At 34.4% G+C, this 27,535-nt stretch overlaps 1 protein-coding gene across 1 annotated transcript; it reads right to left on the bottom strand.

Annotated features, from left to right (window-relative positions):
* Nucleotides 1-12,135: 12,135 nt before the first annotated feature.
* Nucleotides 12,136-26,712, bottom strand: LOC110640663 (uncharacterized). The gene is made up of 4 exons (XM_058153016.1): nucleotides 26,468-26,712; nucleotides 14,586-15,263; nucleotides 13,542-14,273; nucleotides 12,136-12,452 (listed from the first exon to the last, which is right to left on the bottom strand). The coding sequence occupies exons 2-4, from the start codon at nucleotides 15,228-15,230 to the stop codon at nucleotides 12,366-12,368; spliced, it is 1,464 nt and encodes a 487-aa protein (XP_058008999.1). The 5' UTR covers nucleotides 15,231-15,263; nucleotides 26,468-26,712; the 3' UTR covers nucleotides 12,136-12,365.
* Nucleotides 26,713-27,535: the final 823 nt, after the last annotated feature.

The following is a 27,535-nucleotide window of genomic DNA, read 5'->3' as shown; positions in this document are numbered from 1 at the left end:
CTTTCATGCATAGATGACCTGTTTGACCAACTTCAAGGTGCAAAGTATTTTTCCAAGATTGATCTTCGATCTGGGTATCATCAATTGAGGGTCAAGAAAGAAGACATACTCAAGACAGCCTTTAGGATTAGGTATGGACACTATGAATTTCTTGTAATGTCTTTTAGTCTTACCAATGCTCCGGCCACTTTTATGGATCTCATGAACAGAGTTTTCAAACCTTTCTTAGATCAATTTGTTATAGTGTTCATCGACGACATTCTAGTGTACTTAAAGAGTAAGGAGGAGCATGAATAGCATTTGAGAATTGTCCTTCAGACCTTACGAGAACACAAGCTATATGCCAAGTTCTCAAAATGTGAGTTCTGGTTAGATAGTGTGGCTTTCCTAGGCCATACAGTATCGAAGGATGGGGTGTGCGTTAATAAGAAGAAAGTTGAGGCAGTGCTTCATTGGCCTAAACCCACAATTGTGTCAGAGATTCATAGTTTCTTAGGTTTAGCAGGGTATTATAGACGGTTTGTTCAAAACTTCTCTCGTATTGCAGCACCTTTAACTAAGTTGACACAGAAGAATGTGAAATTTCAGTGGTCTGAGGCTTGTGAAAAAATTTTTTAGGAACTTAAGACTCGTTTGACAACAGCACCATTGTTAGCCCTTCCATCTAGATCAGGGGGTTATGTAGTATATTATGATGCTTCTAGGATTGGTTTAGGATGTGTTTTGATGCAGCATGGACGGGTTATTGCATATGCTTCTCGTCAGTTGAAAAGGCACGAGCAGAATTATCCAACTCATGATTTGGAAATGGCTGCAATAATTTTTACTTTGAAAATCTGGAGGCACTATCTGTATGGTGAGACTTGTAAAATCTTCACTGACCATAAAAGTCTCAAATACATTTTTGACCAACATGATCTTAATCTTAGGCAAAGAAGATGGGTAGAATTGCTGAAGGATTATGATTGCACCATACAGTATCACCCTGGAAAAGCTAATATAGTGGTTGATGCTCTAAGCAGGAAGTCTTCTGGTAGTTTAGCCTATATATCTACCAAGATAAGGCCTTTGATTGGTGAATTACATGAGTTGCTAGATCAGGGAGTAGAGTTTGAAATCATAGCTAGATCATTCTTAGCACATTTTTGAGTTAGGCCTATCTTGATTGATCAAATTAAGGCTGCTCAAAAGAGGGATTCTCATCTGTGTGAGATTATAGATAGTATTCATCAAGACCAAGCTCAAGGATTCATGTTGAATGATGTTGGAGTTCTTCGTTATGGCACTAGACTTTGTGTCCCCAATGTTGATGAGTTGATAAGAGAAATCATGGAGGAGGCACACCATTCTGCTTACACAGTACACCCAGGTTCAACTAAGATGTACCGTGATTTAAGGGAGCATTATTGGTGGGGTGGCATGAAGAGGGATGTTGCAGACTTTGTTGCTAAATGTTTGACTTGTCAGCAGGTTAAGGCAGAACATCAGAGACCATCTGGGTTACTTCAGCCATTGCCTATTCCTGAGTGGAAGTGGGAGCAGATTGCCATGGACTTTGTTGTGGGTTTACTTAGTACACGGGGTGATTATAATGCAATCTGGGTGATAGTGGACAGATTGACAAAATCTGCTCATTTCCTTCCTGTGAAGACTACATATGACTTTGCTAAACTTGCATAGTTGTATATAAACAAGATTGTTAGTCTTCATGGAGTTCCAGTTTCCATTGTCTCTGATCGTGGTACTCAGTTTACTTCTCGATTTTGGAAGAAATTCCAAGAAGCTTTAGGAACATGAGTAGACTTTAGTACTGCTTTTCACCCTCAGACGGATAGACAGTCAGAAAGGACCACACAGACATTAGAGGACATGCTTCGTGCATGCGTTATGGATTTTGGTGGCTGTTGGGATCATCATTTGCCTTTAGTGGAGTTTGCTTATAATAATAGTTATCAGGCAAGTATAGAGATGGCTCCATATGAGGCATTATATGGTCGAAAGTGTAGGTCACCGGTTTGTTGGGATGAAGTTGGAGAAAGAAGGCTTACCAGACCAGAGTTGATACAATTAACTTCAGAAAAGGTTCGACTAATTCGTGATTAACTTTTGACTGCTCAAAGTCTACAGAGAAGTTATGCCGACCCTAAGCGTAAAGATGTAGAATTTATGATTGGTGATTATGTATTTCTGAGAGTTTCCCCTATGAAAGGAATCATGAGGTTTGGGAAGAAAGAGAAGCTTAGCCTCGTTTTGTTGGTCCATTTAAAATTTTGGAGAGAATTGGAGCAGTTGCTTACCGTTTAACCCTTCCACCTGGTTTTGCACAGGTACATCCAGTTTTCCATATTTCTATGCTTAGGAAGTATGTACCAGATCCATCTCATGTTTTACAACCTCAAACCATGCAATTTAGGGATGATATGTCATATGAGGAGCAACCAGTAAAGATTTTAGATCGACAAATTAGGAAACTCCAATCTAAGGAAGTGGCTTTGATCAAAGTCTTGTGACATAATCACTCAAGTAGTGAGGCCACATGGGAGGCAGAATCTGAAATGCGAGCCAAATATCCTCACTTATTTGATTCTTCAGGTTAGAATTTTGTCTATTCAAATTCAGGAACCGAATTTTTTTTAAGGAGGGAAGTATGTGGAAACCCATATATATTTATTATTTATTATTATTTTATTTTAATTAGCTAACAATAATTTAATATATTTATAAAAATATATATTTTTTTTTATTAGATGGTCTGCTTATTTATTTTTAGATATATATATATATATTATTTTTGAAATTAAATATATATCTGCAATCTGAACAACCCAGTTCAATAATAACTCTTATCCCATTCTATACCTAATAGAACTCTTGAAATATATATATACCCTAATCATCTCTTCTGCTAAACTTTGCTCTCAAAACCTGTTTGTCACCTCCTTTTTCTATCAAATACTCTCAACAGGTATTTTCATTATCTTTTAAATTATTGTTGTATATGTACATATATATATAAAAATTTACTATTTATAATCTGTAGTGGACAGATAATTCTTAAATTTTTATTTCTCAATTCATCACCTTTGATTATGTTTTCAAAGTAAAAATTCTCGTTTTTTTTTGTTCAATAATGGGTGAATTTGATTTTATTTTCTCTCCTTAAATCGTTACAACTACTCTATAAATTTAATTTTCTTCTCTTTGACTATTGGTACTGAATTGGGTTGATCAAAATTACTGTGAGACAATATCTTTAAATTTAGATTATATATATATATATATATATATATATATATATATATATATATATATATATATATATATATATATATATATATATATATATATATATTGGAAGCAATTAGAGCGTCCGGGACGCTTCAATTGCTGCCGAAGACGAACAGGGACGCTCTAATTGCTTTCCATATATATATATATATATATATATAAGTTATTATATTTTATTATTATTTGATATTTTTCTTTAATATTTTGGGTGTGTAGGAGATTTGAATATTCAATCAGTCAGTTGAAATTGTCTCTCTTCCATTGAAATAACTATTGTCTTGGAGGTTTCAAGTGAGTAGTAATTATAGTACATAGCACCGCTTTAGTCCCTTTTAAAATTTCTTAGCATTAAGTTTGTTATTAAATGAAATTTTAAATTAATATTTTAATAATTATTTTATATGTGATTTTCTAGAGTTTTATTTTATTACTGAATTTTATTTTGATTTTGATTAAATAATTGATTTTGTCAACTATCTCTGCATTAGACCCATTAGGATTCCGGGAACAGGCCTTTAATGTATTTATATTGATTGATATTTGACTATAAAATTTATTGATGTGTTACTAAATTGATTTGAGATTGATTTGATTTTATTGACTCTCTGAAACTATTGAAATACACTATTGGAATTGCACTATCAGTTATTATTTGCTATCTGAAATTTTTTATTGATTTTGATTGATTTGTACAAATTGATTTTCTATTTGGAATTAATACCTGTGCCCAGTATCTGTTTCTGTTATCTGGCCCCGCCGTATGGACTATCACAGTATTAGGTTACATTGTCAAGTTATGCATCATTGCAGTTTATGGTTTGCTTTAGTATCATATGCATTGATATCTGTGAAGGAGGAGGAAGGTATCTGATATCTGGTAGCGCGCTTACCATCTGGCCTTTGGTGATGTGGGGTATCATCACTCTGGTGCACTGTACCATAAAATTTTTATTGAATGAATTTCTTTTATATATATGTTTTATAAAGTTATTTTATTAATGATTTTGACAGCATGAGCATGATTTTATTGAATAGAAAATTTATTGTGAAATTAATCAAGCGTCTGCCTGTTCCTATTCCGTTGTGTGCTATAATTATCATTCACTGAGCATCTAGCAGAAACCACGTTTTCTCTGCATTATCTGTTTGGATCGTAGAATTCTGGTGATCCAAATATTCAATCCATTTTCTAGAGAGGGACAACTTTGATTTATTCTCATGGTATGCCCGAATTCATGTTTTCTCGGGCTAATAATTAGTTTAGTTTATTGAACAATTTAAGTTTTTATTGAAATCTGTAGAGACTCCGCAGTTTACCTATGAGATATTTATGATGTTTATTCAGCATTTTGTTTATTTGGATTTTGTCTATTTTTGGGATTAGTAAGTGACAATATATTCATTCAAGATACTCTGATAAGGCTTGCATGATTTAAGAATACTTAAATTATGCGCCGGTCACGGTTCAGAATTTTGGGTCGTGACAGCATTTTCCTGAAATTCAGTAGCATTAGCCCACAACATTCATAACAGCATGTTACACAGCTCTATAGAATCATATTACATACAATTATATGAAGCAGAAACTAGAAGCAAAGATGACAATGCAAGACGAATGTGTATCATATTTTCGGCACTAGGACTTGGGCCAGCCTAAAGCCCCTGAGGCCCGTAGTAAGCCTAACTATTCCTTAACTCAACTCTAAGGCCCATTTGGGCACAATTTCAAGAATTCAACCGGACAAAGTCCGGCCATAAAATGGACCTTTCAACGGGGAGTTTTTGATTCACCCAACCTGTAAACACAATATATAATCATTTGGGGAGCTCAGCTCACCCTCCACATACTCATAACAACATAAAATAAATGGGAGCTCTGCTCTCTCATCCAGTCCATCAACATGCGTAAAATAATAAGTTTACAGGTCCAAAATAACAATTTATATTACAGACCCAAATCAAATAAATATTTATAACACATGCGGAAATTCTAGAGTTAACAGGTTTATACAAACATTAATAAATGACCTGTGAGGGAGAAAAGCAGGTTAACCTCAAAAATATCCTCCTATGGCCTAGAAAAAATATTGAACATGAGTGAGCGTTCGACTCAGAGAGTAAAATATCAATTTTAACCATATTCTCTATAACTATCTAAAGTTAATGCACCCTGTAGAGTGAAATGCAACATCGGCAATATTTTCACATCATAATAGCAAAAAGGTAATTTGAAGCACTCACATACCCAGTAATGTCAATCATAATATATGGGAGCTGATCCCCTATACAGCTCTCTTAAATCCAACCTATGCCAGCGAAGAACTCAAGCCGGACTTTCACTTAATAAACCAAATCAAGGTCCCAGCGAAGAACTCAAGCCGTGACTACCCCGAAGGACCGGGACCCAGCGAAGATCTCAAGCCGTGACTACCCGTCCTATCCATAGCCAACACCACATCACACGCACGCCAACGCATGCACACTGCTCCAAATTACCACAATAATATCCATGGCACTTTAACAGTTGTGAATGCAACATAAAACGTGCCTAGAGTTTACATAGATATATACATATAAGTGATGCATGGGCATGCTTGAACATATAATAATAGTGAAATTACAATTAAAATTAATATTTTACTTACAGACTTGACAGCGGTCACTGTGGCGGCTGGGCGGAGGAAGAAGGTTGTCCCGGCTCACCTGACAATTATATTACAATTATTTAATACAATTGCCTCAATACAAACCAAGAAAAGACCAAATATGTCCTAAGTCATGTCAAAAATCCGGCAGAGTCTCCCCTATACCTAGGACTTACCCAACCTGCAAAAGGGCTCAAAACGCACTTCTATATTCGCAATTCATACACTCACAACTCAATCACATCACACAGCTCCTCCTGGGCCCATCCAAACAATCCTCAATCACAATATGTAAATTTACAGTTTAGTCCTTATAATTGATCATTTTTGCAAAAACTGCCCAAATAAGCTCTAAAAATTCTAAAACTTTGCCCCGCGCTCTTTAGCAATATTACTAGGCTATTGCAAAAAGAATCATAATTTTCTGAGCTACCACGAATATTTTATGGATTTTTAATCCCATTTAAGCACTAAAAATTACGAAAAAGTAAAGTTCGGGTTTACCTATGCCGATTCTGACTTCGGGGACATGCTCGGGACGTCTGACAATGGTGGGGTAGCCAAAATCTTGATCCAATTCGGAAACCTTTTCGATAATCGGTCTGTCTGGCCGGAAATTCACAGACCCTGACAACTGTCAAATTTTCGCGACTTGAAGATACCTACATGAAGCCCACAACACGGGGGTTAGTACATAAATTTTACGAAATTTTCTAAGCTCATTTAATGTTCGAAAAAACACTACGAAGTTCCGTGGGATCCACCAAAAAACTGTGTCGGAAAATTTTGAAATTTATATTCCCGCGAAGCTCTCGACGAGTGGAGCGCTCTGGTACTCTTGGTTTTCTCTTAGGGTTTACGGTTTGCGAGAAATCTAGCCCAAAAATCAAAATTGGCTAAAACTTCCCGGACAAAAATTAGACAAACTGCTTGATGGATTTTGGTGTTCTTGGTGTCTATGGAAAGCTCTCGAGGTGTAAATGGTGTTTGACACAAGAACCGGCCCAAATGGTGGCTGGATCGGCTGGATTTTGGCCGGAAAGACGAAGCGGCGCGCTGAGCGTCGCGTGACGATTTTCGGCGTTCCAGGCGGCGGCCGGCGAGCTGGGGTGGCTTGGGAGGTGCGCCGGCGAGCTTGGGTGGCTGGGGAGGCGGGAGAGAGAGAGAGAGAGAGAGAGAGAGAGAGAGAGAGAGAGGAGAACATGCGCAGGAAGAGGAGAAGAAGAAGAAAAAGGAGCCGGCCCGATTCGGTCCGGTTCGATTCAGCCATTTCGATTCAGGATACAAAATTTTAAATTTTTACTCTGCTTTGGGACCGAAAACGAGGTCCAAAAATTTTAAAAAAATTATAAAAAACTCAGAAAAATTCGTAGACTCCAAATATATTTTTAGTTTTGCCACGTGGTCTTTAAATTAATTTTTAAAAATTATCAAAGTTTTATATTTTTAAAAAATCGAATCCAATTTTCAAAATCCGAAAAATTTCAAATAATTTACTAAAATTCAAATAAAATAAAATATTAATATTTATCCAAAAATAATAAATTTAAAAATTAAGAGTGTTATAATTTTGGTCCCTTATTGACGATTGATACAAAAAAGTTATTTTAGTTTTTTTTTTCCCTTAATCTGGACGCAATTCCAGATTGGTGAACTATCATTTTGTTTTTATTATTATTAAAAAAAAATCTCCCCACTATAGTAGTAAAATAATACAATTAATTTTTATATCTAATATTTTAAACTTAAACTCAGAATATAATAACAATAATAATGAAACATTTAATTAATTAATTCTTTTCATTTGTTTGCTTAATAAATAACTTAAATACAATTTAGTTTAATCATAATAACAGTAATAATAGTAAATTTAATTAACAACACAATTTAATTAATAATAAACTGAATCTTAAAAATCCAAATTGATAATAGTAAAATAATAGTAATAACAATAGTGAATGATAATGTAGTAAACTATATTCACTTAAATTCATTTATTACTTCTTAAGAATTTTACCACTAAAATTTTCAATAGTAAAATAATTTTACCATAAATTCTATGTCAAACACACTCCAAATTTAATAACCCAAAAATAATTAAATATAAAAATAATGAAATTTCCCTGACACCAAAATTTTAATATAATAATAATAATATTAAAATTATTAAAAAAAAATTAGGTTATTACAACAAGAATGGCATACTAAATTTAATTCCTTTGATTTCTATTATCAATAAATACAAAGAATTCGTTGAGGTTAATGTACAAAATATTTCTGCTTCTGACCCACCTCTAAAACACAAACTTCATGAATGATTGATTTACATTTTTGTTCTGGAAAGGATCAACTCTCTAAAAACATTGAACTATCATGAAACCCACTAGTAGCTTCTGCAAGTCTTTTGGTAATCCTCTACTCATAATGTACCCTCTCAAACAAGGAATTTAGAAAAGAAAAAGGGAAATCTATACAACACAATCTATGCAACACTATCTTCCCGCTCAAACAAGGAATTTCAAAAAGAAAAGGGAAATCTGTATAACACAAAATAAGAAAAGTTCATACAACAACTTCCTCCATTGCAAACCTTTTATCTTCTCTAGAAATCTGCTTCTCAATGATTCGGGCAACTAAATATAGATACTGCATCAAAAAGATGCTTCTCTCCAATAGTGAGAAAGAGTCCGTTTATACAAGTCTAATCAATGGAGAGATGACGGTAGTTTGTTGGAATGAAATGATGTCCCATTAACTTGTGCTAGATGTTTGGTTCAATTTGAACTGAAATTTGTCAATTTTGTGTTTTATGATCTAATTTAAATAGTTTAAGGACTTATTAGGACCAAAAAAAAAGTTTAAGCATTTTCTTTTACTATGAAGCAAAATAATAATTAAAGGGCCAAAATGAGCTTTTTGTCATTAAAATATTTAACTAATAGTGTAAATCAAACAAATATCAATAATGAATTTATTTAGACAATGTAACACTCCTAATTTTTAAATTTATTATTTTATGGATAAATATTAATATTTTATTTTATTTAAATTTTAGAAAATTATTTGAAATTTTCGGGTTTTAGAAATCGGGTTCGATTTTCTGAATATATAAACTTTGTTGATTTTTAAAAATTAATTTAAAGACCATGTGGCAAAACTAAAAATATATTTGGAGTCTATGAATTTTTCTGAGTTTTCTAGAATTTTTTCGAAATTTTTGGGCCTCGTTTTCGGTCCCAAGGCAGAGTAAAAATTCAAAATTTTGTATCCTGAATCGAACCGGATCAGATCGGACCAATTGAATCGGACTGGCTTCTTCTTCCTTTTTCTTGCTCCCCGCGCGCGTCCCGACCTCCCCTCCTTCCCTTCCCGTTTTCTCTCTCCTTTCTCACCCCCAGGCCACGCCGCCGCCTCCCCAGCCACCCCACCTCGCCGGCGCCCTGCCCCACTACCTCCCCACAGCCGGCCGACGCTCTAGGCGGCCGGAAAACGCTCGTGAACGCCACCCCTGCCCGCACGCGACACTTCGTCTTCCCGGCCGAAATTCGATCGATCCGGCCACTGATTGGGCCGGGTCTTATGTCAAACAACATCTACACCTCGAGAGCTTTCCATAGACACCAAGAACACCAAAATCCATCTAGTGGTTTGTCCAATTTTTGTCCGGGAAGTTTTAGCCCATTTTGACTTTTGGGCTAGATTTCTCGCAGACCGTGAACCCCACAAGAAAACCGAGAGTACCAGAGCATTTCACTCGTCGAGAGCTTCGCGGCAATATAAATTTCAAAATTTTTCGACACCGTTTTTCGATGGGTCCTACGGAACTTCGTAGTGTTTTTCCGAGCATTAAATAAGCTTAGAAAATTCCATAAAAATTTATGTACTAACCCTCGTGTTGTGGGTTTCGTGTAGGTATCTTCAATTCGCGGAAATTCGACAGTTGTCTGGGTCTCTGAATTTCTGACTAGACAGACCGGCTACCGAAAAAGTCTTGAAATCAGATCGAGATTTTAGTTACCCCACCGTTATCAGATATCCCAAGCACGTCTCCGGAGTCGGAATCGGCATAGGTAAACCCGAACCTTACTTTTTCGTAATTTTTTAGTGCTTAAATGGGACTAAAAATCCATAAAATATTCGTGGTAGCTCAGAAAATTATAATTCTTTTTGCATTAGCCTAGTAATATTGCTAAGGCCCGTGGGGCAAAGTTTTAGAATTTTTAGAGTTTATTTGGGTGGTTTTTGCAAAAATGGTCAATTATAAGAATTAAACTGTAATTTTACATATTATGATTGATGACTGTTTGGATGGGCCCAGGAGGGGCTGTGTGATATGATGGATTTGTGGGTGTATGGTTGGTGAATATAGAAGTGTGTTTTAAACCCATTTGCAGGTTAGATAGGTCCCAGGTATAGAGGAGACTCTGCCGAATTTTCGGCACGACTTATGACGTCTTTGGTCTTTTTCTTAGTTTGTATTGAGTCAAATTTATTGAATGATTGTAATAAAATTGTCAGGTGAGCCGGGATAACCTTCTTCCTCTGCCCAGCTGCTACAGTAACCGCTGTCAAGTCTGTGAGTAAAATATTAATTTTAATTGTAATTTCGATATTATTATATGTTCAAGCATGCCTATGCATCACTTATATGTATATATTTATGTAGTTAAACTCTAGGCACGTTTTATGTTGCATTCACAACCGTTAAAGTGCCATGTATGCTATTGTGGTAATTTGGAGCAGTGTGTGTGCGTTGGCATGCGTGTGATATGGTGTTGGCTATGGATAAGACGAGCAGACACCGCTTGAGATCTTCGCTGGGACCCGGTCCTTCGGAGTAGTCATGGCTTGACACTGGGACCCCTATTTGGTTTATTAAGCAAAAGTCCGGCTTGAGTTCTTCACTGGCACAGGTTGGATTTAAGAGAGCTGTATAGGAGATCAGCTCCCATATATTTATGATTTGACATTACTGGGTGTGTGAGTGCTCCAAATTACCTTTTTGCTGTTATGATGTGAAAATATTGCTGATGTTGCATTTCACTCTACAGGGTACATTAATTTAGATAGTTATAGAGATTATGGTTAAAATTGATATTTTACTCTCTGAGTCGAACGCTCACTCCTGTTCAATATTTTTCCAGGCCACAGGAGGACATTTTTGAGGTTAACCTACTTTTCTCCCTCGCAGGTCGTTTATTAATGTTTGTATAAACCTGTTAACTCTTAGAATTTTCGCATGTGTTATAAATATTTATTTGATTTGGGTCTGTAATATAAATTGTTATTTTGGACCTGTAAATTTATTATTTTATGCATGTTTGATAGACTGGATGAGAGAGCTGAGCTCCCATTTATTTTTATGACATTTGAGTATGTGGAGGGTGAGTTGAGCTCCTCAATTGATTATATATTGTGTTTACAGGTCGGGTGAATAAAAAAATACTCGTTGAAAGGTCCACTTTATGACCGGACTCTGTTCGGTTAAATTCTTGAAATTGGGCTCAAATGAGCCTTAGAGTTGGGTTAAGGGATAGTTAGGCTTTCTATGGGCCTCGGAAGCTTTAAGCTGGCCCAAGTCCTAATGCCGGTCCGACCCATAGGTTGAGTCATGATAGACAAATTAAAATATGATAATGATAAGTGCTCCTCCTTAAATAAATGTGGATTTTTTTTTGTCGCTGCTATTTCTTTTTTTCTCTTTTATTTTTTAAATAATTCATATATTTAAATTTAAGTAATTTGCTGTATCAATTATGATTGTTATTCCAGCCACTACAAATCATTTATATACAGACGAAAATTAAGAAAAAGATTTAATTTTTAAAAATTTTTTCACCATATCATATTTAGGGTGTAAATAACCAAATTGTGTGTAAGTTATTTGAGGTTCAACTCACCAACTCACATATGAGATTAAGAGAGGATACTATTTCAAGCAGTAAACATTTTCATTTGTAAATTCAAAACATTAATTCTGATTTTCTCAAAAGTAATATAATTTATGTATTTTACAACTACACTTGCTGTGATGAATTTAATGAATTTCAAAAGAGACATTTCTGGCTATAATTAATACTTAATAATTTTAATTACTCAAATCTTTTTATTTTTAAAATTATATTAATTAGTCCTTAACCATTAAATGGGTGTTTGATTTAACTTTTCAATAGAACTGATAATTTAAAGATATCCAAACAGCTGAATCAAATTATTTAATAAATCTATCAAACAAACCCATCACTGTTACAACTATCGATAGATAAGTTGAACTTGAAATAATAATACAAGACCATCATTCACTAGGACATCATATGTGGGTCAACAAAAAGTAGAGACAACAAATTTACATACCAAAATACAAAGGATCATAAACCAGTGCATCCTCTTTGCTCCAGACTCCACTAAGAGAACAAAGATGGCTTCAAGGCCTCAGTATTCTTGTTCTAGCCTTTTGGGGGTAAAAGTATCAGTTAGAGCAGATTCAGAGATAAATGAAGCTACCAGGAGACGCAAAGCCTGTGATACGAAATATGTTGGCAAGTGATCAACAACAACAGGAATGAATTAGATATTTATAACAGAGTTATCACTACATAATATGGGTAATTATCCTTCCAGAAATTGCAGAGCTCATCATCTTTTGTAAACTTGCCATTTTAGCACTCTATTCTGCAAAATGGTCAATTTGATCAAAGAGAATTCTGATTGGAAAACCCTATCAGAAATTCAAAATACATATGCTTGTGCCAATAAGGCTTGAACATCCACTGATCAAAGTAATTACGGGTTCACAGCAATCAACAAATATGAACAACTACAAAATATTTTTTAGGGTTTTTCTTTTTTTCCATTTTTTATTTTTAAGGAATGGTAATGGGGCCTATCAAGGGAGGATCACTCTCTCCATCCCGTCCTACAAGACTTTCAGGTCGGGACGATCGAGTTTCCTATAGGACATTTCTTTTTTCTTTTTCTATTTTTTTTATTTTAATTTATTATTACATAATCCAAATTTATTTATTAAGAAATAAATTATAAGTGAGAAATATAAGTCTTAACATAATTTTAATAATATATCTATATTTTTTATTAAATTATCATATTTAAATATATAGAAATAAGTTATTTATTAATAAAAAATAAAAATAAAAAAATTTTGTGGGGCGGAAGAACTTGTTCCATCCCTCCCCATACAATATTAAGGTGGAGACGAGGTCAGGGAAACCAATTGGGTTCGGAGTGAAACAGGACAAGTTCGGGAACAATTGCCATCTCTAGAGAGAGATGTCTTGCCGGTGCTCATGCCATGAGACCTGGCTGACCATTTTTCTCAACTTATTAAGATCTGCAACAAACGAACAACTATTTGTTGCCGAATAGCTTTCTATTTCTTTCAAAACATATAATTGCTTAATAGAGATATATCATAGTGTATATCTCATGGCTGAATTGAATGACAAGAAATTCATCATAAAATAAAATCAACAAATATTTCTATAATAAAGCTAAACTAACATGACCTAAAGATTGAATAATAAAAAGGTTAATACTCATAATTCATAGGATGTTTTACGACAGAACAGAACTCAAGTTAACATGACTCACCTCCTCATTGCCCACATGCACAATGCGCTCTTCAATGTCACTGAAAGGTACTTTCAATTTGCTCAGAACAGACAAATGTAAGACAGGGGATATAGGTGTTACTCTCAGATCATCGGTTACTGTAAACGTTTCAGGTCCCAACACAAATCCTCCATTGCTTATAGCTTGTTCCTTATAAAGTGGTGCTTTAGGATCATTCATGGTTAAAGTAGAAAATTTCCTGTTAGTTGGTTTATGAGTAAAAATACAAGGATAATCTCCCGACAAATAGTACTGCCGATTAACTTCTTCCACCCCTATTAGCTGGTTCTTGTAGCCAAAACGAGATGCCATCTTGGGACAAAGTAGAGTCTCTTTGTGGTCATTTGACTTGAAGTATTTCTCAGTATCAAGTTCCTCAACACTATCATATAAATGAGTTATGCATCCTTTGGAAGGATAACCACGCATTTCTTTGACTATAAACCCAAGTGGAATGGCAAGGAAGCTGAATAGTAAATCAACAAAATCCTCCGCGGCTTCTGCATAACATACCATCTTCTTGGATTTACTCAGCACGAGCCTGACACAAATCTTCCTATCTCCTTCAGTTGCATGTTCTCCTATCTTCTGTTTGATGAACCAATCTACACCTAAATCTTCCTTCCTTGGTTCAGGCATTTGTTGTTGCTTCAATAGAGTTTCTGTCAAAGGTCTCTTTGATACCAAGGTGCTCTTCAGCAAATTCAAAACCTGAACAGTAAACCAGGCCGTAATTTTTTTTTATCAGAAATAATCTTATTATTATTATTAATTGCAACTGAACTAAAACTGGTAAAAAGCAAAGTATATTTACAAATTTAAAGTAAACGATGAAACATAACAACTCAACCAACAATATTGAACCTAAGCTTGATTCCAAAGCCTTAGCCTTCTCTAGTTTTACCAATTACCGCTATATGAAGATCTCATTGGCAACCAGGCCATAAATTGACATTTGTTATAATAATAACAATAATAATAATAATAGATTCTATTGCAACTTATCAATTTGTTAGTAATTACCTCATTTACTTGAACATCAAACGTCCTTTCCTCCATGGTTTTTGCATCCATGACTCCATGCTTGGCAAGCAAAGAGAAGCTTGCTGTGGCTGATGGGGGCATCAATTGTAATTCGTCACTTATTATCAGCCGGGTCAGTCCTCTAACAAACACCCCTTCATCTCGAGGATCAGAAACAACAATATTATTTGACTCAGCATTAGACAACTGATTTAACGAATAATTCATGGGCTTTCCACAACCACAAAAGCTACTACTGTAATGACTAAATAATTTGTGCTTAGATGCCACGCACTCCGAGTCCCCACAATAAAGGTATCTTAGATTCTCGGTCGTGTTGTCAATTTTCAATTTCAGGTAATTGCAGTGAGTTGCAGCCCCATTCAGAGGATGTAGAAGCATTTCCTTGCATGCTTGAGTCCTGAAACGCCTGACATCAAGATTTTCAACGCTTGCATACAAGTTGTTCATGCAACCAATGCTTGGAAGTTGACTACGGGTGAGCCTGATGATCGTTCCCATAGGCATTGTTAAAAAACTGAGGAGAACATCAATAAAACCCTCTTCAGATTCAGCAAGTATTACTCTGTTTTTCTCCTTGTCTATCACTGCCTTCAACTTAATAGAACCGAATAAGCTAACCATTCTTGTTTAGGTGTTCCAACAAGCCCACAAAATCTGCTTAAGCATAACAAAAGTTCAATTATAAACCAATATTTATGCTTCTGTTGACCCCGTGTAGCTCAAAATGAGCATTAATTTTGATGATAACAAAACTCAAAGAGAATCTATCTAACCCAACTTCAAAGCGATGTGTAGATTCTTTGTCTTATTCCTAAATATCTTTGAAGTTGCATCTAAGGAGAAAGGATACTCAAAGGCATTCCAAGAAAAATCCAAAATAAGAAAAAGACTATGGAAGTCAAGATTCAAAAAAAAGGTATGAAAGGTATAGTGTTAGAGTCTTAGGTCTTTTGTGAAAAGAATGGATGAAAATTTAGTCATATGGAGCTCAAAATTGAAATTTTATTTTTTCTCATCATGACCTTAGACACTACCATTGAAACATTTTTTTTAAGGTCTAAATCATTTTACATTGCAAGTTGAGACATGCAGCTGTTGACTTAGTTTGCTAACTGGTTTGCTAAAATTTTTAGTTTGCTAATGTGTTTGCTAAAAAAATTAGTTTACTAACCAGTTTGCTGACTGCTACCATTATTTCATTAGTTTGCTAACTGATCAGAGCTGCTCAACTTCGCACAAAAGGACAAAATAACGGCCATTTTGTCTTGGGCAGTGTGTATAACGTTCCAAAAGGGTTTCAAACGGTCTAAAATGATTTGGGACTATAAATACACCTTCCTTACTTCATTTTAGTTTGATGAAAGCTTACGTTTGAACTCCAACATTGATTTTTCATTTATTGCTTTCATTCAAGAGCTTTAAAGATTTTGAGCTACCATTAGCAAATCAACTCATCTCTTCTTCATAGTTTGATTTGTATTGAGTAAGAGTGAGTGTTGAAATATTGAATTGTATTTAAGAGAGGTTGTACAAGCACCTATTGAAGCTTGAGAGAGAAAGTGCTTGTGATAGCACTTGTGAAGGTTTCAAGCTACCTTGGTAAAAGCTTGGTGTTGAAAAAGTGTAAAGGGCTTTTGGTCTCTTGCCTTCAAAAGAGTAAATAGTGGAGAGAAGACTCAAAGAGGGTTCTTTGAGAGAGTGGATGTAGGCTAGTTAAGCCGAACCACTATAAAAATTGTTGTGTTTGATTTCTCTAACCTTGACCTCCTTACTTTTGTGCAATTTAAATTTTTCTTGATATACATGATATTGATTGTTGGTTAAATAGATTGAATTGATAAACTTGTGGACATATTGAGTGACTTGAGAAATTAGTTGTATATTGTATGATGCATGCTTTATTAGATATTGCCATAAACATTGATTGAGGCTTGAATTGCAACTTAGGAACACATTGTTGAAACACATATCACTTTCATTTTATATAGAGGAGCACCTAGTTGAACAAAGCCGTAATTTTTCATTAGGCTACAAGCAAGGGCCGAAAAATTGTTTAAAGTCCAATTCACCCCCCTCTTGGATTATTTTGGGACAACAAATTGGTATCAGAGCCTGACTCTCTTGCTTAGGGTATTACAACCTTAGAGTGATCCATAATGGCTAGTTCATCTAGTAATACTGCCGGTATACCCGCACCATTAGTCGAAGGATACTCAATCACTAGACCACCACTTTTTAATGGCACTAATTATTCATTTTAGAAAGTAAGAATGAGAAATTTCATACAATCTGTAGATATTGATGCATGGAGAATTATTAAAAATGGTCTACATGTTCCTCAAAAGAATGGTCCAGGAACTACAAAAGTTCCAAAACTTGAAGATGAATATGATGACAATGATTGGAAGAAAATCTCTATAAATGCTAAAGCTATTAATATTTTGCATTGCTCACTTGACCTTAATGAATACAATCGTGTTTCAGGATGTCAATCTGCTAAGGAAATTTGGGATAAGTTTGAAGTCACTTATGAAGGAACTAATGTCGTCAAAGAGTCCAAAGCAAACCTTCTTATTCGAGATTATGAGCTGTTTGAAATGAGGCCAGGAGAATCAATTACGGATATGAGTACAAGGTTTACTGATCTTGTGAATCTTCTCAAAGCGCTTGGTAAAAGATTTGAGGAAGCTGAACTTGTGAAAATTCTTAGATCACTTCCAAAATCTTGGGAAGCAAATACTACAGTTATTCAAGATACCAAGGATTTTAAAACATTCACTTATGATGAACTCATTGGCTCTCTCATTGCACATGGGATGGTATACAAGAAAGATGAAGTTGAAAATGAGCAAAAGAAGAAGAAAAGCATTGCTCTCAAGTCAAACAAGGATGAAGATAAGAAGAAAGGAGTTGCATTCAAAGTTAACTCTTGTGACAACTCAAGTGCTTCTAGTGATGATGATGATGAAATGGTTATGCTTGCAAGAAAATTTAAAAGAGCTTTCAAGAAGGGAGGAAGCAAATACAAGAAATTCTTGAAAAAGTATACTCCCAAGGATAAACACTTCAGGGATTCAAAAGAAGAAATTGTATGTTATGAGTGTCACAAACCTGGACATATCAAGCCCAAATGTCCATTACTCAAAAAGAAGAAAGGAGCAAGAAAGCTATGAAAGTAGTATGGAGCAACAGTGAAGAATCTTCAAATGATGAATCAAGTGACAAAGAGACTGCTCTTCTTTGTATGATGGCACTTGAAGAGAAATTCGAGAGTTCTCAAAAGGAAGAAGAAAGTGAAAATGAGGTAAACTCTTATGAATCTCCTAATGTAGAAGAACTTGAACTTGCATTTGCTAGAGTATATGATGAGTATAGAAATTACAAGAGAAAGTGCACTAAAATGAATTTAGAGATTGAATCATTGAGATCACAAAATATTGCCATGTCCAATGTGTATAAAGAAAATGAATTTTACAAAAGACAAATTGCTTTGTTTAAAGAACTAGATTTAGAGTTGAAAATCTCCAAAGAAACATGTGAAATGCTCATTGAGAAAAATAAAGTTCTTGAAGCTAAAGTACAGTATTTGACAAATGATTTGGCAAAATTTACAAAAGGAAAAGAAACTCTAGATGTACTTCTTGGAAACCAAAGAATTTCGAGTGAAAAATATGGAATTGGTTTTGATGGTTTCATGAACTATGACAAGTACAAGAATCATTTCATTAAAGCATCTACATCTTCCTTGCCTAATGTTACATGTTATTATTGCAATAAAAGAGGTCATATGATTAGTTCTTGTGCACTTAGGATTCTTGTGCACTTAGGAAAGGTCATCTTAAGGTAAAGAAGGTATGGGTACTAAAGGGAACCTTACCTAAGGTCACTAACCCCCAAGGACCCAAAGTTGCTTGGGTACCTAAAGCTCAGTGATTAAATTTCAGGTTTGTTTCAAAGGATGAAGGAAAATGATAAATGGTATATAGATAGTGGTTGTTCAAAGCACATGACTGGTGAGAAGGACAAGTTTTCAGAAATTACAATGAAAGATGGAGGATATGTAAAATTTGGAGATAAAGGAAAAGGAAAAATAATTGGAAATGGCACAATTAGAACCAAACCTTGTATTGAAGATGTGTCACTCGTTGAAGGACTGAAATACAACTTGCTAAGTGTAAGCCAACTTTGTGATAAAGGTTTTGAGGTAAAGTTTACTTCTTCCCTATGTACAATCAATAATTTAGATAATGACACATTGTTCATTGCCAATAGATCCAATAATGTTTACTTGCTTGACATGAATAATTTTGAAACTAATCATAGTACATGTCTAGTATCTCTTGATAACTCTATTTATTGGTGGCATAGAAGACTGGGTCATGCAAGCATGCATAAACTCTCAAAATTGTCTAAGAAAGAGCTTGTTAATGGTCTTCCTAAGATTAATTATGAAAATAAATTTCAATGTAGAGCATGTGCACTAGGAAAGCATACTAGAGCATCTTTTAAATCTAAAAATATTGTGTCTACCACTAGGCCATTAGAATTGCTTCATCTTGATTTATTTGGACCTGTAACTCCTACTAGTCTTAGTGGAAAGTCATATGCTTTAGTTATTGTTGATGACTATTCAAGATATACATGGACATTTTTCCTTGCTCACAAAGATGAAACTTTTGAAAAATTCACCTCTTTTAGTAAAATGGTTCAAAATGAAAAAGGCTTTTGCATCTCATCTATAAGAAGTGACCATGGAACTGAATTTGAAAATCATTTGTTTGAGAAATATTGTGATAAATATGGAATCAACCATAATTTTTCAGCTCCTAGAACACCACAACAAAATGGGGTAGTAGAAAGGAAAAATAGGACTTTGCAAGAAATGACTAGAACTATGTTGAGTGAAAATAATTTGCCAAAGTACTTTTGGGCTGAAGCTGTTAATACATCTTGCTATGTGTTGAATAGAGTTTTGATTAGACCAATTTTGAAAAAGACCCCCTATGAGCTTTGGAAAGGAAGAAAACCAAATATCTCATATTTCAAAGCATTTGGTTGTAAGTGCTATATTTTAAATAACAAGAAGGATAACTTAAAGAAATTTGATACTAAATCTGATGAAGGAATCTTTCTTGGGTATTCAACAAAGAGTAAAGCCTATAGAGTATTCAATAGAAGAACTTTGGTTATTGAGGAAACTATTCATATTTTGTTTGATGAGACTAACTATTCTATTAGAAGGAAAAATGCTTGTGATGATAATAATGAGCAGGTTTTTGGAAAAATATCAAGTCAAGAAATGGAACAAGTTGATGACAAAGATAAGGAAACTCAAGGAGAAACTACAATAGATATCCATGATGCCAATGAAGATCAAATCAATGAAGAAATGCCAAATTTAGAAGAATTACAAATAAATGAGCCCCAACATGAAGATTTATCTAAAGAATGGAGATTCCATAGAAATCATCCTCAAGAAGACATTATTGATGATCCATCTCAAAGGATGATGACTAGAGCACAATTGAGAAGATATTTTGGTAATGTTGCTTTTATTTCACAAATTGAACCTAAATGTTTTGAAGATGCTCAAAATGATGAAAGTTGGATTCTTGCCATGCAAGAAGAACTAAATCAATTTGAGAGAAATAAAGTTTGGAATTTAGTGCCTAAACCAAAGAATCATTCAATTATTGGTACTAAATGGGTTTTTAGAAACAAAATGGATGAAAAAGGCATTGTTATTAGAAACAAAGCTAGACTAGTGGCTCAAGACTACAACCAAGAGGAAGGGATTGATTTTGATGAAACCTTTGCTCCGGTTGCTAGAATTGAAGCTATTAGAATGTTGTGTGCCTTTGCATGTTACAAGGATTTTATGCTTTATCAAATGGATGTCAAGAGTGCATTTTTAAATGGTTATATTGATAAGGAAGTGTATGTTGCACAACCTCCAGGCTTTGAAAATCATGAGCATCCAAATCATGTTTATAAACTTACTAAAGCTTTATATGGTTTAAAGCAAGCTCCTAGAGCATGGTATGAAAGGCTTAGTAAATTTCTCTTACAAAATGATTTTCAAAGAGGCAAAGTGGATACAACACTTTTTGTTAAGAAGCATCATAATGATATGCTTATTGTGCAAATTTATGTTGATGATATAATTTTTGGTGCTACTAACGAATCTCTTTGCAAGAAATTTTCTAAGATTATGCAAAATGAATTTGAAATGAGCATGATGGGTGAGCTCACATTCTTCCTTGGACTTCAAATTAAGCAAATGAAAGATGGCATCTTCATAAATCAATCAAAGTACATCAAGGATATGCTAAAGAAATTTAAGATGGAAGATTTGAAGAGCATGGGCACCCCTATGAGTTCAACAATTAAAATGGACAGTGATGAAAAAGGTAAAGAAGTAGATACCAAGCTTTATAGAGGTATGATTGGCTCTCTTTTGTATCTTATTGCATCTAGGCCAGACATACACTTTAGTGTTTGCTTGTGTGCAAGATTTTAATCATGTCCAAAAGAATCTCATCTAAGTGCAGTTAAAAGGATTTTTAGATATCTCATTGGCTCAAAATCAATTGGTTTATGGTATCCAAAGTGTGAATCATTTAATCTTGTTGGCTATAGTGACTCTGATTTTGCTGAAAGTAGACTGGATAGAAAAAGTACTTCAGGTACTTGTCAATTTCTTGGTCTTGCACTAGTTTCTTGGCACAGTAAGAAACAAACTTCAGTAGCTTTATCTACAGCTGAGGCAGAATATGTAGCTGCTGGTAGTTGTATTGCTTAAATTTTATGGATGAAACAACAATTGGAAGATTTTGGTTTAAAATATAATCTTCTTCCAATTAGGTGTGACAACACAAGTGCCATAAACTTGATCAAAAATCCAGTCCAACATTCAAGAACAAAACATATTGAGATCAGACATCACTTGATTAGAGATCATGTTCAAAATGGAAATATCAAGATAGAGTTTGTTGCCTCTGAAAATCAACTTGCTGACATTTTTACAAAACCTCTTAATGAAGAAACCTTTTGTAGAATTAGAAGGAAAATTGGTATGTGTGAACCACTTGCTTAAAATTTAAGTCATAAAAAATTTCATGTTTTACATCTTGTTTAATGCGTGTGTGATTTGCTATGATATAAGTTTGCTAAGAAATCTTTAAAGAATATTAGCTAACTTGTTTGTGTACTCGTAAAATTAGTTTACTAAGTTGTATGCTAATATTGCGTGACTAAAATTAGTTTGCTATATCATGTACTGTTCAAATTTCAAACCGAAAGGTGATTGTTCTTGAAATTTTTTGCGTGTCCACTAATGCATTTATCTTTTCACATTTGATATCACATTCTCAGTGCTGTGTCAGACATGTAGAAATGTTTATTTATGCATATAGGGATAGATAGACTTGTTTGAAATATAAAATAAAGTAAAAAAAAAAAAAAGAAAACAAGTTCAGTTGAAAGTACAATGAAAGAGAAAAGCGCGAGACTCAAGAGGACTTAAACCCTCTGCCACACGAAACCCCCACGCTTTCTCTCTCTCCTCTGTATCGATTCCCGACACCTCCCAAAACACACCCATTCTCTCTTTCCGGCAAAACATACCCTAACCCACCAAATATCTCAACTCTCCTTTCCTCTTCCACTCTTCACTCACCGAAACGCCATTATCAGATTTCATTTTGTTTTAATGGCTCGCACCAAACAAAAGTCCCCTGTTGCTGCGACTGCTTCGTCTTCCTCGTCAGCATCCGAAGATGTCCCTGTCGCCACATTGCGAAAGAAAATGAAAGGGAAGAAAACCTTACCCGCCTCAAAATCAGCTAGTGAGTCTTCAAATCTATCCAAGGGTGTCGAACCCACTAAAACGACGCCAGAACAGAAAAAGAAATGGCAGAAGTCCGGGTTGGATACCCAACGAAAAATGCGTGCCATAAAATCTACAGGCCCAGTGGATAAAGCACTGTTGGATTGCAAATTCATCAAATGGGAGTACTTTAATCAGGTAAACTTTCAATTCAAAGAGCTTTTTGAGTTTCAAGGATGGTTGGATGTGTGTGAATGTGCAAATGAGTATTACCCTAGGCTTGTTCAAGAGTTTTATAGAACCATGAGAACTGTTGATGATGAGGACAGATTTGAAGTGATTTTGAATAACAGTACATATGGTGTTTCTGTTGAATTGATAGCCACGGCTTTGAAATTGCCCAATGATGGAAATAAAATTTCCACACATAAGGATGTTGCTAGGGTGGCAGGATTCAATTTGGTTGAGTTTGAAAACGAGGTGTTCTCTGTTAACACTGCCGCAAATGAAAAATCCACCAGTACAAAAGCCCTCCAACATATCAAAATCATTCACAGTATGGTGAACTACATTTTCTATCCTAAATCTGGTAGTTATGGTTATTTGAGTCACTTGGACATGTGTATTATGTGGCACATTATGAATAAAGTTAGGATGAATTTAGCTTATTTAATTTTCAAAAACATGTGCAAAGCTTATAGGATTGGAAAACTGCCGTATGCACATCTTTTATCTGCTGTGTTTAAAGAGCTACATGTGAATGTTTCTAAGGAAAGCTCTAGAACTGATTTGATAGTGCTTCGAGAAATACACTCAGACACTGATGGGAGAAAGAAAAGATTTGAAAAGGGTGGTTCCTCCTCTGCTAAGGTTGATTCTGAATCTGCTAGTGAATTTTTGAGTGAAATTCAAGGGATAAAAGCTACTGTTAATGAACATTTTAGTTCAACAAATCAGTCCCTTGACATTCTCAGAAAATTTGTGGATGTGGTTGACTATAAAGTGAGTCACCTGCTCACTCAAAATGAGGAGTTAAAGAGGCTGATTATGGATCTTCAGCAAGCCAAGGAAACTGGTGTTCCAACTAAGGTTGAGGTTGCTACTCAAGTCTCTGCTGATAAAGGTGAAAGCAATAAAGTTGATGAGTCTCCTGCTGCTATGGCACATGAAAGTGACCCGATGGCTGAACTGAGCTTGAACTCGCAGCGACAGCTGAGCATCTTTCTTGACCAGTTATTGAACTGAAATTGGCCTTGCGATTCTTTGTACCTCACGAGCATGATGGTGAAAAGATTGTAACTGAAGGTGAGCTGCAAAAGGATGGTGAAAGGGTTCTAGAATCTGAAAAAGTTGTTGAACCTGCTGTTGAAACTGCTGCTGCCCCTACACAGCAGAAGGAAGCTTCTCTCAAGGATAACCAAGAGAGTGCTCCAACTCAGCTATCTGCAGTTGCTGCCCCTGCAGCTAAGAAAGGTAAGAAAAGGTACAAGTCAACTATGTCAAATCCATATCAGACATTAGCTGCTGCTCTTGAACCACCATCTGAAGAAGATGAGCCCGAGAAAGATGATCAAGTGACTGACCAAGCACCTCAGCCTCCTGTTATTAAACTCCCTAGGAAGAAAATGGTGCCTTTAAAATCCACTCGCAGAAGTAAAAGACTTAAATAGCATCTCATCTGGATTTTTAGTTTACTATCTGCATATTTAGTTTACTAGTCTGTTTGCTACTATTGTTTTGTAGTTTGCTACTGTCTACCTTACTGCGTTTACTTTGGGCTAACATGATTCTTTTTGGATTATTTTCTCCTGTTTCCTTTTTGATTGATGACAAAAAGGGGGAGAATGGATATGGATATGTGAATATGTGTTCATGTGAATATGTGTTCATACTTGTGTTGATGAACATGGAAATATGGAAATGTGTTGATATACTTGTGAAGTGTGATGATATGTGAATATGTGTTGATACTTGTGTTGATGGATATGTGTTTATACTGGTGTTTATACTTGTGAATTGTGAATATGCTTTATAGCATAAATTCAGGGGGAGCTTATAATAGATTTCTTGGAAATTATGTGCATATATTTAGGGGGAGCATTTTCGGTATACTATACTTGGATTTACATACTCACATAAACTTTCACACACTTTTATTTTTTATTGTTGATTCAGTTGAGTTTTGTCATCATCAAAAAGGGGGAGATTGTTGACCTCGTGTAGCTCAAAATGAGCATTGATTTTGATGATAACAAAACTCAAAGAGAATCTATCTAACCCAACTTCAAAGTGATGTGTAGATTCTTTGTCTTATTCCTAAAGTATCTTTGAAGTTGCATCTAAGGAGAAAGGATACTCAAAGGCATTCCAAGAAAAATCCAAAATAAGAAAAAGACTATGGAAGTCAAGACTCAAAGAAAAGGTATGAAAGGCATAGTGTTAGAGTCTTAGGTCTTTTGTGAAAAGAATGGATGAAAATTTAGTCATATGGAGCTCAAAATTGAAATTTTATTTTTTCTCATCATGACCTTAGACACTACCATTGAAACATTTTTTTTAAGGTCTAAATCATTTAACATTCCAAGTTGAGACATGCAGCTGTTGACTTAGTTTGCTAACTGGTTTGCTAAAATTTTTAGTTTGCTAATGTGTTTGCTAAAAACATTAGTTTACTAACCAGTTTGCTGACTGCTACCATTATTTCATTAGTTTGCTAACTGATCAGAGCTGCTCAACTTCGCACAAAAGGACAAAATAATGGTCATTTTGTCTTGGGCAGTGTGTATAACGTTCCAAAAGGGTTTCAAACGGTCTAAAATGATTTGGGACTATAAATACACCTTCCTTACTTCATTTTAGTTTGATGAAAGACTACATTTGAACTCCAACATTGATTTTTCATTTATTGCTTTCATTCAAGAGCTTTAAATATTTTGAGCTACCATTGGCAAATCAACTCATCTCTTCTTCATAGTTTGATTTGTATTGAGTAAGAGTGAGTGTTGAAATATTGAATTGCATTTAAGAGAGGTTGTACAAGCACCTATTGAAGCTTGAGAGAGAAAGTGCTTGTGATAGCACTTGTGAAGGTTTCAAGCTACCTTGGTAAAAGCTTGGTGTTGAAAAAGTGTAAAGGACTTTTGGTCTCTTGCCTTCAAAAGAGCAAATAGTAGAGAGAAGACTCAAAGAGGGTTCTTTGAGAGAGTGGATGTAGACTAGTTAAGCCGAACCACTATAAAAATCGTTGTGTTTGATCTCTCTAACCTTGACCTCCTTACTTTTGTACAATTTAAATTTTTCTTGATATACATGATATTGATTGTTGGTTGAATAGATTGAATTGATAAACTTGTGGACATATTGAGTGACTTGAGAAATTAGTTGTATATTGTATGATGCATGCTTTATTAGATATTGCTATAAATATTGATTGAGGCTTGAATTACAACTTAGGAACACATTGTTGAAACACATATCACTTTCATTTTATATAGAGGAGCACCTAGTTGAACAAAGCCGTAATTTTTTATTAGGCTACAAGCAAGGGCCAAAAAATTGTTTAAAGTCCAATTCACCCCCCTCTTGGACTATTTTGGGACAACAGCTTCATATCAAACTGCTGTTTTCTCTATCATGCTTCATGATGCAAAATCAGAGAAGCATAAAAAAAACAAGTTCAATTGTATATCCGTTACTACCATTCACATAAGTTCCTTATTTCCTTTGATTGATTGCATATTTGAAAGTCCAGGTGATCATTACAAATCCTTTACAAAAACGTGCTTTTTCATGTAAACATCGTAGTAAAATGCCATTAAAACATACAACTCAGTGATCCAATGCCTGTACCGTATATTATATAAGCGAATGGCAGGGTTTGACCCTTTATCCTCTAATCCCTTCAATAGCAAAGAAAAATAATCCCAGATTACCATATAATCCGGAGAGTTTGGCCTCTTCTGCCTAAGTTTCCTAGTAAATTTTGAGAATTCCTATTGTAAGTAAAGATATGAAAGTTAAAAGCTAGTACCTGAGCAAACAATTCCTCCTGAAATCCACCGAAGAACAGTCCAACCTTGCTGCAAATGAAAGAAGTGAGGTTAGGTGGTGAAGAATGTTTGATTTGAGAAGAGATCACAGAAGCAATGGATTTCCAATGAGATCAAACTTCGTAAATAGAACGCCTTCACTAAGAAGTGATCTATATTCTAAACTCCCAAGCTTGACTTACTTGTTGACTCTGTGGAAACGGAAAAGAGGACAGGGAAATTCTTATACAGACATGGTGACATTCACCGAGAGGCGTGCAAACACTCACCACTAAAAAGCTACTTATCATAATGTTAATTAAAATATAATTATATTCAGTCGTATGTAAAAATTACTCTAAAAAAATTATATGCTGAACAGATTTTTTCAACTAACATATATTAATTTGTATGAAAAATTAATTAAATATTACATGTGATTTTAATTTAAAAGAATAATTATAATAATAATAATGTTTTTTTTTAAACGAAAAATTAAGGCTTTATTTTTCTATTTTAGTCTTTTATATGTCACCATTATTAGTTTTTTTTTTCTTTTGATTTTTTTAAAATAATTTCATATTTTAAGGGTTTACCATTCAAATCAAGAATCTAATTAGTATACAACCAATGATTGTATAATTATAACTCGATATTTATATGTTAGCAGAAGTTTGTCATTGATTTTATAATATTTATAAGTTAGCATAAAATTTTTATTATTTTTAATTTAGTAAAAATGTGATATGAGAGTATTGCTAATAATCTTTAACTAGTGATTTTGCATGCATATTGTACAGCTTATTTATTTTTTATTTTAAATAATTTAATATTTATTTTGTTAAAATTTTATATTTCAAAATCATATCATAAATTTTTGTTATTGATGGAATTCTTAGTTAATTATATTAAATATAATTAAATTTTTTATTGAAATTTAAATAATTATATCCGATTAAAATTAAATTAAATTTTTTTTAAAAATAATTATCGATTATTTTCCTTTAAATATTCTTTGTAATAATATAATAGTTTTAGAGTATATTTGCATTTAAAAAGACCATATATTA

This window comes from Hevea brasiliensis, chromosome 9, assembly GCF_030052815.1.
Source record: "Hevea brasiliensis isolate MT/VB/25A 57/8 chromosome 9, ASM3005281v1, whole genome shotgun sequence".
NCBI classification, from domain to species: Eukaryota; Viridiplantae; Streptophyta; class Magnoliopsida; order Malpighiales; family Euphorbiaceae; genus Hevea; species Hevea brasiliensis.
Note: the sequence above shows the minus strand (reverse complement) of the source record. Positions and strands in the feature narration are given on the sequence as shown.

Bases quoted from the DNA above. Each gene is read 5' to 3' on its own strand.
- LOC110640663 (XM_058153016.1), bottom strand. From the start codon at position 15,230: ATGGTTAGCTTATTCGGTTCTATTAAGTTGAAGGCAGTGATAGACAAG. The intron at 14,274-14,585 runs GTAATTACTAAC...TTTACTGTTCAG, and splicing joins TTGATGTTCAAGTAAATGAG to GTTTTGAATTTGCTGAAGAG. The intron at 12,453-13,541 runs GTGAGTCATGTT...TTCGTATCACAG, and splicing joins TGCATGTGGGCAATGAGGAG to GCTTTGCGTCTCCTGGTAGC.